Source organism: Exophiala spinifera (genome assembly GCF_000836115.1).
Source record: "Exophiala spinifera strain CBS 89968 unplaced genomic scaffold supercont1.4, whole genome shotgun sequence".
NCBI classification, from domain to species: domain Eukaryota; kingdom Fungi; phylum Ascomycota; class Eurotiomycetes; order Chaetothyriales; family Herpotrichiellaceae; genus Exophiala; species Exophiala spinifera.
This window is the reverse complement of record NW_015622516.1, coordinates 2,698,963-2,710,246: the sequence shown is the minus strand read 5'-3', so window position 1 is coordinate 2,710,246 and position 11,284 is coordinate 2,698,963. Positions and strand designations below refer to the sequence as shown.

At 52.2% G+C, this 11,284-nt stretch overlaps 4 protein-coding genes across 4 annotated transcripts; 2 read left to right on the top strand and 2 right to left on the bottom strand.

Moving 5' to 3' along the window:
* Positions 1-416: 416 nt before the first annotated feature.
* Positions 417-1,360, bottom strand: PV08_06184 (uncharacterized protein; the record flags this gene model as incomplete). The annotated part of the gene is made up of 2 exons (XM_016380522.1): positions 417-556; positions 625-1,360. The coding sequence occupies 2 exons, from the start codon at positions 1,358-1,360 to the stop codon at positions 417-419; spliced, it is 876 nt and encodes a 291-aa protein (XP_016236349.1).
* A 676-nt stretch (positions 1,361-2,036) lies between these two features.
* On the bottom strand, positions 2,037-4,406 carry PV08_06183 (uncharacterized protein; the record flags this gene model as incomplete). Its single annotated transcript, XM_016380521.1, has 1 exon — positions 2,037-4,406. The coding sequence occupies one exon, from the start codon at positions 4,404-4,406 to the stop codon at positions 2,037-2,039; it is 2,370 nt and encodes a 789-aa protein (XP_016236348.1).
* A 465-nt stretch (positions 4,407-4,871) lies between these two features.
* PV08_06182 (uncharacterized protein) lies at positions 4,872-7,358 on the top strand (the record flags this gene model as incomplete). Its single annotated transcript, XM_016380520.1, has 2 exons — positions 4,872-4,930; positions 4,991-7,358. 2 exons carry the CDS (start codon positions 4,872-4,874, stop codon positions 7,356-7,358), a joined length of 2,427 nt encoding a protein of 808 aa, XP_016236347.1.
* A 1,017-nt stretch (positions 7,359-8,375) lies between these two features.
* PV08_06181 (cAMP-dependent protein kinase type 2) lies at positions 8,376-9,736 on the top strand (the record flags this gene model as incomplete). The annotated part of the gene is made up of 3 exons (XM_016380519.1): positions 8,376-9,008; positions 9,057-9,310; positions 9,358-9,736. The coding sequence occupies 3 exons, from the start codon at positions 8,376-8,378 to the stop codon at positions 9,734-9,736; spliced, it is 1,266 nt and encodes a 421-aa protein (XP_016236346.1).
* Positions 9,737-11,284: the final 1,548 nt, after the last annotated feature.

Here is an 11,284-nt window from a genome sequence, read left to right as displayed (position 1 = left end):
TCATTTGGTTCGTAGCATCCTCGGATGTCAGTGCACTTGTGCTCGCCGCGACCATTTACATCAAGGTAATGCTTTACTGTTCGAGCGCACTTTCATTCCATCCGGGCTGCTCCAAAGACGCATTTCCTTCATACAGCATTTCGTCTCGTATTGGTGTCCCGAGAAACCTAGAGTAGTCAAGTCGATACTCGGCGCATGACCTTGCGAGAAGCGCAGAGGATGCTTGGTCTCTGTTCAGACAGGTCGTCCAGGGGAAGAACTGTTGTCAAGAGGACCATTCTGGTCGGCGATTGATACCGGTGCGAATCCGTATCCCGGTGATAGTCTTGCGACACTTTCACTTTCTAGACGAGATCTTTCTGATGGTTCCAAGTCTAGCCACTACCCTGGTGCAGGCTAGACGGTCCAAGCGACAATCAAGCCGTCTTTTTCGCTGCCAGAGACGCTTTATCCTGGCCAAGAGAGACGATGGTATTCAACATTTTCTCTCGTGTATCCCGTGTGAGAGCGTCGACGTCAGCGGCCGTGAGACCCTTAGTGTCAATGGGGTCAAGCACTAAATTTTGTAACAGGTTTAGTAAGTGGTTCAACTTCTTCGTTGGGGGAAAAAGGCACAGAACATACCCTTTACTCGTATCGTTCCACTGTTGAATCTTCTGGCCTTGATGTTCAGCACGTGGCTGTAGTTTTCCGCCACGACAGGCACGATGGGCACACCGGCCTGAACTGCTAGGTGGAAAGCGCCCTTTTTAAAAGGCAGCAACATGGGTTCCGACGAGTAGCTTCTGGTTCCTTCGGGGAATATGAGAACGCTCTGTCTCTTGTCCTTCATGGCACTCGCGGCACCTTCGAACGCCTTCATTGCCTGAGTTCGGTCGACACGGTCGATAAAGACGGCCCCGGCCAGTGTCATGAACCAGCCGAGGAAAGGGATGTTGCGCAGAGACTTCTTGGCCGTCACGGAGCAGTGCTTGGGCCAGATCCAGCCGAGAAGAAGCACGTCAAGTTCCGTCTGGTGGTTCGTGATGAAGACAGCCGGACGGGTGCGGTTCAAAATCTCTTCGCCGTTGTCCAAGATGTCGAACTTGATGCCCATGGTATACATGCCCAGATGCTTGAACGCCCTGGCCGTTGTCCACTGGCCGTAGGCATAGTGCAGACCCATCAACTTCAACACCCCCGAAGCAATTGTTCCGTAGCTTGCGCAGATGATCAGCGTGAGGTAGGCGGATAATACGCGGGCGATGAACCCTAGAATTTGCGGAGGGTTTGGTAGGAACGTGTAGAGGCCAAAAAAGGTCAGCATGGTGGTGATGTAGCCGCCGAGGAAGTACAGCGTCCACCGGAAGAGGATGAACATGGCTGCGAGAGACGATAGCTATCGTACCCTAGCTGCTGGAGAGAACGTGGTGCTCGCAAACGTTGAATTGTCGGCGATCTGCTTCACACGCAGGTGAGACAGGCCTGGGCAACGACGAAACAAAACAGAGAGAGGATCGCAGGTCGTCAGGACTTCGACTTGCGGACAATCGCGTCTAGTTAGAGAGTGGCTGGGTCACACGGTACAGAGGATCTTTCGCAGCGTCTGTCGTGGTATTGTTGGCGAGACTCGCTGCCCCCCACACAATTTGCTTCAAGCCTTCAACGTGCCCCAAACGCACTCAGCATTTTCCGATTGGGAGCGACGTCATTCGTATCTCGTATACCGAGGCTGCTGGCTATGGCTGGTCACGTGCACCAGCGAGACATTTACGGTCATTACAGGGGCCACCTGGGCAGCGACGTGGACGTGGACGTGGACGGGAGCAGTGAGGACGGAGCCCAAGCAAGATCATGGCACAGCGGGTTCATATTCTGAAATCTATGGCTCTTGTATAGTCTCATAGCAGATCTTGATTGTTGCAGTAAACCCAGCGACATCGGCCTCCGTTCGTCTCTATGCATTGCTTCCACACCACTGATGAACCTGAAATGCTTTTAGTTCTAGTCATAATTCGTTCCAATTCTTTTTTCAACCGTCCCATACACACTGTCAATCATGGCAGCAAGGAGAAAAAGTAGACATACGCAGTCTTCTTCATCTCCTCTGCATCCACCGCCTTAACAACCTTTTCGTCGTTAAACAGTACCCACTGCTTCTCTGGACCCTCGCCCGGAATTGGCTTGCGAACAAACGCAACGTAATGTCCTGCATGCACACTGGCTCCTTTGTGACATGCGATGCTTTGTAACTCGTACCGGGCTGGTAGAGAATCTGATCCAGGCAGTGCTTTGGGCTGTACTGGAACAGAGGAGCTGTCTTCGCCGAAATCTCCTTGGTCGTCTGGATGACTGAAGACCCAGTCGAGAGCTCGATTGACGTCGCCACCACATTCCCGAAGTGCTTTGCGTGCCTGAGGGGCGCTTATGCCCATATCACCAAGTTGGGCAATTTTGTCTGCATCGTCGCCAGCACCCCCTCCGACGTCACCACCCAGGTTCAATGGTTCGTCAATATCTGGGTCTTCCATGTGCGCAAACAACCAGTTCATGGCTGCATCTACATCTGAGTTGCCCGTTGCATGGAGTGCTTTCTCACAACGAACTCGAGGAAAGCCCATACCTTCCAACATGCTCAGAGCGCCTTCGTTGGGTACAAATGATGCAGCAGAGGTCGAGCCTCCCACGTCGGTATCTTCAGGCAACTCCTCCTCATCAGGCTGCAAACCGAGGGATTTGTACTTGCTGAGGTCTATGGGTTGATCCGAAACCTGAACAGGAATATCAAGTTTCGTAGGCACCCAATTGATAATCTCGAAGCGGAGCGGATTGATAGCAAGGTTCTTGGGGAAGGTCTTGAATTTGGATGATTTGGAGAAACCAGCTTTCGAGCCACAGGCAGGACAAGTCAAGTCTACCTGAACAGTTCCAGTGAAAATGTCTAAGCATTCTTCCAACGGTACTGCTTCGAATTCGGTCTGCTTCTGAGCATCACCTCCATGCTGAACAAGCGGTTTTCGTCGGGCGGGTACGGGGATTGAAATATTGTCTTGCTCATCGGTGTGATATCGAACCCGGTGACAGTTAAGGCATGCTAGACGTTGTTCGAGGACAAAGCGGAAAGACTGAACTGGATCTTGTGCCGGATTCGAGCTGTTCGAAAGACTAATGAGTTTGAACATATGAAGGAGGAACTCAAAGGCATCTTGTTGTCTCATCGTTGAGAATTCTTCGTGGCCCCTGCCAATGAGATGTTTGAACATAGCAGGAGATAGTCCTTTCTGATGTGGAACTTCGGGAGTGTCTGGAGTCGCATGGACGCTGTTGTCGGGATGTGAATATCTGCCAGAGAGGATCCCATCAGCCAATTTTCGCAGCTGTGTCTCAAGATCTTCTGCTGGTAGGCTAGTAGTAGGCAATGGCTGGTCAGGATGGTAGTATCGTTGTTGCAGTTCCGGCAAGGAGAACAGACATTGCATGGTACTCGCGAGGTAGCAGCTGTTTCCGATGTTCTTTAGCCCAGTGAAGCCCGGTCCGAACAGAAGGTTTAGCTCTTTACCATCTTCAGTAGTCATTGAAAAGTCCCACTTGAGGTTCTGTTCGACTTGCATTTCCATGAGGCTCTTCTCAGTCTTCTGTCGATCTGCAATGTTGATGCCCCAATGGGCCAGATGCTTCGCAAGCTCTGTGTCAACCCTCTCTTCATCACAAGAGTAGCAGTATACGTCGGCGTTTCCCTCTGGAGTGATCGAGCCCAGTTTGACAGCGACAGGATGGTTCGACTCTGTAGCATGTGCCAGTCCGTGGGAATGTCCGCCCACGCCTCCAAACTGCGCCCGACCGCAACCAAGATTGCCACAGGTTAAGCAGAGCCACAGATTCTCTTTGAGATCGCATTTCGAGCATGAACCAAGGTCTTGAGATGCAATCTTCCTGCTCTCCTGTTGCTCGAGACATAATGTGTGCTCACAGGGTGTAAACTCCTGTTCCCAGGCCTTGACCTCTTCCATTTTGGCAAAGGTCATAGCATTCAACACTCCATGAACGACTTCTGGTAGTTTTCCCGAGCTCTTGTCCACGTCATCGATTTGACAGGAGTAGCACTTGACTCTGGTAGCCGTGTCATATTTGTCTTCTTCCGTTTCGGCCGCTATGGCGAGTTTTGTCAGCTTCGGTGGAGGTTCATCCCGCTGGACCTGTTTCCGAGTGCGTTTGATGTTCAAGACGAGTGGATGACCTGTGGAGGAGTAGTGCAGTAGAGAGTGGTTCCGTTCACCAGCACAGCCTCCGTTGAAGCAGAACAGGCACACATCGAGCCCGGCGGCGTCGTCAATGGAATCAAAGCACTGTGTACAGTCCTCCCGGTAGACACTCTGGCTGGGACCCGGAGGTCGCAGGTCTGGAGACTGAACATGTGGACACGCCATGTTTGCCCGTAGAGAGAGGGGGGAGGATTCGCATTCAAGAGGTAGAGGATGGCGAGATATGAAGGTGGGAAGAAAGGCGTAAGGATAGTGTGTAAGGCGAGGACGGACAAGGCTGTATATGATGTATTGCGCCGCAGGCAGAAGACGCCATTAACTGCTAATAACTTACTTAATGACTTGCTTAGTCCATCTCCATGCATGAGGCTAATGCCGCTATGTCCGTCGCATCCCCTCGACTTCGCCTCATCAAGCGCCCCATTCATCGAACACCACAGCTTCTATCTCAATCATCCCCCTCTCATCGCCATCTAGAAACGGCCAGCATCTGGAAGAGTCACCGTGGAGATCCGTCAATGTCAACAGCCTAGAGAAGCCGCAGCTGGCCTTGCTTACGAAGCCACGACCCAGTCAATCGAACAGCGGCATCTCACTTGAACCGTCTTGACAGGCTCATTTGCGACGCAAATGGCTCTCCTACAGAATGAAGAGTACGTTCCCAGAATCAGCAGTCCTCTACGAGCACCGTAACTTGAAGGCTACCTTTTCTGTCCGTTTGTTATCACTGACTACATACCAACAAACAGATTTGCTACATGGTACTTGCGGACTTCATATTTGGCGAGTGTCAAAGACGGGATTGCCGAGCGTCTAATCAGTGTCAACAACTCGATACTGAACTCTCCGGGCTTCCGAGCCGCTGGCTGGTCTGCGGACCCTGTTCAGCGAACATATTCCCCGCCAATTCCGACGTCCATCAACACTGAATACTTTCAGACAGGAGCCGAACTTCAGCTCACTAACTCTCAGGGCGACGAGGATGAGGAAGGTGGCCTAGTAACTGGCAGGACCAGTAATGACACGATCGGCCCTGGATTCAATGCGAGGCGACGAAGGAGAAAAGAACACGTCGAGGACGACGACAGTAGTGACCTTACAGATGAATCCGAGGAGGAAGCTGAGGGCGCACAACGTGCCGCTCAACAGATTCGCTTTGCGAAGATGCCTGCTAGAAACAGGGCAGACTCGTCTCCTATCGGAGGTGCTGGGCCAGACATCATAACGACGTCCCCTTCCAAGCCGAGAACGGACAACAGGAGGAGGACTGGATCTCTTGGAGCTGTCGAAGCCGTCAAGGCTCGTGCGAGAGCCGATACCACTACAAGCAGTGAACTATCTTCCGAAAACGAAGTAGACCCCGCCTACTTTCAGCGGCGCCAGGTCAATACTGGTCAAACGCCCTTATCGGCACCACTTCTTAATGAGAATGTTATGAAATCAGGAGCAGGACATCCGCACCAGGTGCACGATGATTCGGACGCAGAGTCAGTGGGCTCAGCATTGTCCTCAGAACTTGGCGAAACTGTCGATTCCACATCTCTACTAGACACCATAGCAGAGTCAAATCTGCCCTCCTCGCCGCCTATGCTGAACAGTTTTACCGCTTCGGGATCCTCCGTTGCACGAATGCCTGTTTCAGAATCACCTAGAAAACAGAGAACGCTTCCAGTCCTCCACGAACTACCGCCTCCGCGACCGATCAGCTTCATTCAGCCCAAGAGTCTCCTTTCAGCAGCCTTGAATGCGCAGAAAAAGGCCCCCAGTAATCCGCTTCAGGCTTTTGCTGGCCTGTCTGGCAAGGGCAACCCCAATCCTTTGTGGATAAAAATATATGTGCCTTTCTCAGAAGATGCGGACGAACCCATCGAGATGCCGCTGGCACGAACTTCCAGAGATGGTAATCCTGTCATTGTTGCGGAAGCCATCGGCCTCAGCCTCTGGCGTTATCAGCAGGAGAAGCTAGAGCCTCCTCTTCCCCCAGAACAGCTGGATGTTAATAAGTGGACACTGAGAATGGTCGAGGACGGCGAGATTGATGATGATTTTCCACCCCTTGTTCGTACACGTCCGATTACTGACTTCACATACAACAACAATCGAGGAGGGCGAGCTAGGTCCAGAGAACGCCCTTTCGACGAATTTGCTCTGGTCGAAGCATCTCCTGCTCAGTTCGAGTCCAACAAAAGAGACACGCCGCAGTTCGCAATCACGCCGGAGGAGGATCCTGCACCACTCCCAACACTCGAACCAGTCGTGACACAGTCACAGGTTTACACGGCGCCAAAGCAAACACTGGCCAGGAATAACCTTCTTCTCGCAGGACAGCCTTTTGCCTCAGCGTTGGCCAACTCATCTTTAACACCAGCAGACTTGCCTGCCCCTTCTGCTTCACATGCGACCCCACGTATGGGCAGGACGAAGACAATCCGAATACGGTATTTCGACGTCGATGTTGCCGCTCAGACCATGACGATGGAAGTGTCTACAGACAGTTATATTGCTGAAATACTCGACCATGTATGCAAGAGATGGAATTTCGAGAAGGCTGGCTTCGTGTTGAAAGTCGCGGGAACGAACACTGTTGCACCCTTGGATCGAACGGTTGAAGCGCTAGGGACTCGATCCGATTTGGATCTTGTGCGAAGACGCTTCGGAGCCGGTGTGGCGGCTTTGACAGGCTCTCCAGGCAGTTCCTCGCCAAATGCACCGCTCCTGCTGGACATTCAAGGGCCAAAGAAGACCAAGAAAGGCCAGCTACATCACCCGCTGGCAAACAAGCAGGACCTGGTGTCGAGCGCCAGCAATTTCAAGAAATACTACGTGATCCGGAAGCAAATGGCCCCATTTGCGCAAGGCAGCCAAAGGACACTGGTTTTCGATGGAGATCTGATGCACGTCATGCATACCGACGCCGGGTCGAACTCCAAGTTCACCTCGTTTCCCTTCAGCGACATACTACGGTGTAAAGTCAGCACCAAACACTCCAAGTTGATCCGGGTCTTTGTTCGCAGGCCGAACGAGAACAAGAGATATGACTTTGAGGCCAGGACAGCAGCTGAGGCCCAGGAAATAGTGGACGAGATTCTCCGTGAAATGAGGCAGACACGGGCATGATATAGAGATTCCCCGTGGAGTTCGAGTACCCTTTACTCGCTCATGAACACCACCAGTGACTTGACTTTCCCAATTGCCGGAACTGCTACATTGCATTGTATGAGCGCCCCGTGCAAGACTTAGGTAGAGATGACAATTATCCCCATCCCGAGGGTAACCAGAAGCCCCTGCTGGTCTGTGCCGGCCCGTATTTGGAGGGGTTTGGCCAGGTTGGCCCACCTACGGCTGCGGATGCAATAGTGCAATCTGCGATCAGGTCAAGAGTGACGGTCACAGTGACATACGTGGCTGAAGAGGTGACGGTGAGTGGATGGATCGGTCGCATCTTGTTGTGTGCAGGCACTGAAGAGCTTCCCCGCGTCCACGACCAAAGGACGAGGTGTTGAGCGCCGGCGAGCTGATTGAGTGCGAGCAAGAGAGGCCCAGCTGTTCGCCAACTGCCAGTATTGATAATTGCGTGCCGCTATCAGTGTGTGTCTTACTGTACGGATCCCCCGTGCTGTATGTAAGTCTAGCTGCTTCTCTCTGGAGGTCGACCAGTGGCTGTTCGCCATCGCCAATCATTGCATCTCAACTCGGGCCTCTTGAGGGCTCCCGTCCCAGCTGTGAAAGGGCTCGACTGACGGCTCGACAAGCTTTCAGTTGCATCTGCTGCGTCTGCTGCAGCTGCTACTCCTGCTACTCAACCCGGCCTGCCCTCGCAGCTTCACTCTTGCTACCACTCCGTATCGATCTCTTTGTATGTGGTGCCCTTCGCACTGATTAACATTCTGCTGCATTCTCCACCCTTGGACTGGCAAGCTTATCGGCGTGAAACTGCAGCTTCCCATCCCAACGAAGCGAATCACCTCAGTCGATCTGTCCCTGCTACCCCTCCTCTCCACCGTCGCCGCCCTCGTCAATTTCGAGCCCAACCGCGCGTAGGCCTGTCCGAAGGGGTCTGCCATCACCACAGCGAATAACACCCATTCTCTGCATACCAATAGAAGGGAACGTGCGCTTCCCCCGGGCGTCCAAATGCCAACCTTTGGAGGCCTCCTCAAGAAGAAGAAGACCAAGGAGTCGCCGGAGGATAAGACGGCAAACAGCGGAGGCACTCATTCATCCGCTCAGTACAAGTCCTCCCAGAAAGCCGATGCATCGCCATCTGCACCTGCACCTGCGCAAACCACCTCAAATGCTCCCGCGCAAGCCACTTCAGCAACCACCACACAAGTCACCTCGACTCCCGAGCCTACCACCCAAGAGCCTGCAAGCAACGGCACGAACAACATGAACGTAGCTAATCTCGTTAGTCCCCCAGCGAGCGGCGTGGTGGATGGCAAAGGAGCTATCCGGCAGACCAAGGGCAAATATACCTTGACCGACTTTGAGATCAAGAGAACACTAGGCACCGGTTCCTTTGGACGGGTTCATCTGGTACAATCGAAACACAACACCCGGTTCTATGCTATCAAGGTCTTGAAAAAGGCCCAGGTGGTCAAGATGAAACAAATCGAGCATACAAACGACGAGAGAAGGATGCTGTCGCGGGTCAAACACCCTTTCCTGATCACTCTGTGGGGCACCTTCCAGGATTCTAAGAATCTGTACATGGTCATGGATTTCATTGAAGGTGGTGAATTGTTCAGTCTCCTGCGCAAGTCACAGGTAATGTCCCGCGTCTCCGCTGTGCGGACCATCGTTAACAGACTCTAGCGTTTTCCGAATCCAGTCGCCAAATTCTATGCCGCCGAAGTGACACTGGCTCTGGAATACCTGCACGCACAGAATATCATCTACCGGGATTTGAAGCCCGAGAACTTGCTGCTGGATAGACATGGACACATCAAAATCACGGATTTTGGCTTTGCAAAAGACGTACCAGACATCACCTGGACGCTGTGTGGTACTCCGGATTACCTTGCGCCAGAAGTGGTGGCGTCCAAAGGTTACAACAAGTCTGTGGATTGGTAAGTCCGTCGCCTTCGTCACCCATTCGTTACTCACAACTCGCTAGGTGGTCACTGGGAATCCTAATCTTCGAAATGCTTTGTGGCTTCACTCCGTTTTGGGATGGAGGCTCTCCGGTGAAAATTTATGAAAACATTCTGAAGGGACGTGTCAAATATCCCCCCTACATCCACCACGACGCTCAAGATCTCCTGGTTCAGCTGATTACAGCTGATCTGACAAAGCGCCTGGGGAACTTGCACGGTGGCCCATCTGACATCAAGAACCATGCCTGGTTCGCCGAGGTAACGTGGGAGAGGCTGGTCAAGAAAGATATTGACGCACCCTACGTGCCTCCAGTGAAAGGAGGTGCGGGAGATGCTAGCCAGTTCGACAAGTATCCAGAGGAAACAGAACAATATGGCTCGCGGGGAGAAGATCCGTAAGTCATACATCATATCTGCACTGTTGCAGAGGTGGAAATTGCTGACGACCGTTCTTAGTTTTGGACATTATTTCACCGACTTCTAATGATGAATTGCAAAGCAAACCAAAACGATGAAACCCGAATGATCCATGGGCATCCGCTTTGTTAGAAAACGCCGGGCTAAGCGAGCTGATGCAGGATCGGTGGGGGAACCATGCCCACATTGAAGCATGATCACTGCTGCGGCCACCGCAACAACATGTATGTTTTTGGACTGGCATTGGGCTTATGATTGGAGTTTATTTGCCGGTCATGCACCTTATGGTTGAAGTATTGCGATATTCTCAGTCACTGGAGGTGTTGCTGTTTTGACCGGCTTCTTCTTGGTGGAAAGGAGAAAGAAGGTCTTTGCAGAAGGGGCCACATCCAGAGACGGACTGGGATGGATCAGTATCGAAGAGATCCGGGGTACCTCCAACTAGTGTCTATGATGAGACGACGAGATGAGACCGAGACGGGGCAGGCAGACTGATGGACAACGGTTGGTAGCAGATGTATGTGTTTGCTCTCAAGGAGTGACTTGCTCAGTGAGTGCTCGTATACCTTCTCATTATCCACCTACCTTAGCTACCTTGGTCCGTTTTGTAGCGGCCTTGCCATGGGCAAAATATCAGGTCTTGATTCTTTGTTCAAACGGAGCTCCAAATAGCGTCCGTCCTCGGTTTATTGTATTTTCATGATCTAGTGGATGAAAGGACAAGGTTTGTTTCAGCGTCACTGACAGCGCTATGCTGTCTCTTGGACTTTAGGCAGACGGGAGGAAATGGTCTAGAGACAGTGTCTGATGGGTGTATTTTGGTTTCTCATGTGGTCAGGTATAGTACATATCATAACCCCCCCCCCCCCCCCCCCCCCCCCCCCCCCCCCCCCCCGAGGACTCTGCCTTGCAACAACGACTTGCCTTGTGCATTTTCTCATTAAAAACAAAAAAAATTGCCACGCAAGGCCCAATTGTATGGTTGGAAGTAGTGGTGGTACAAGGTACAAAAAGATTGGTATTCTCCAACAGATCAGATCATGAGTGTAGGGTAGGAGAGGAGGTCGTTTTGTTATTCATGTATTTTTGCTCTTGCCTATTTCCCAAAATCGTACATTGGAGCCATTGTCCACTGTCCAGTGTCAACTGGTCAACCATGAAAGAGAAGTGATCGTACAGGGTCGCGGGTCTGCACCAGGCGCAAATGTCCAGGCCGGCCAGTCAGTCAGTCAGTCGCTCTGGGCAGACGCAGACACCCGGGCTTTGTTCGACACCGACAATATGCTCACAACCACACAGCCCAGAGTTGGTGAGTGAGGGGGGTACTCATCAGTGGTTCGTGTTAAAGCTGTGAAACAATGTGAAGGGGGTTTGCCTTTTGTCCTGTGGATTGGTTTGTCTCTCCCTTTGGGTTGCTGAACCAGGTGAACCAACTTCGACTATCCGTAGCTACCTTGTCGTGTTCATCCGGACGATCCACGCTGACTGAAAACCCTGCTTCGTAAAGAACCGGCCTGGAGGGGGGTTGGA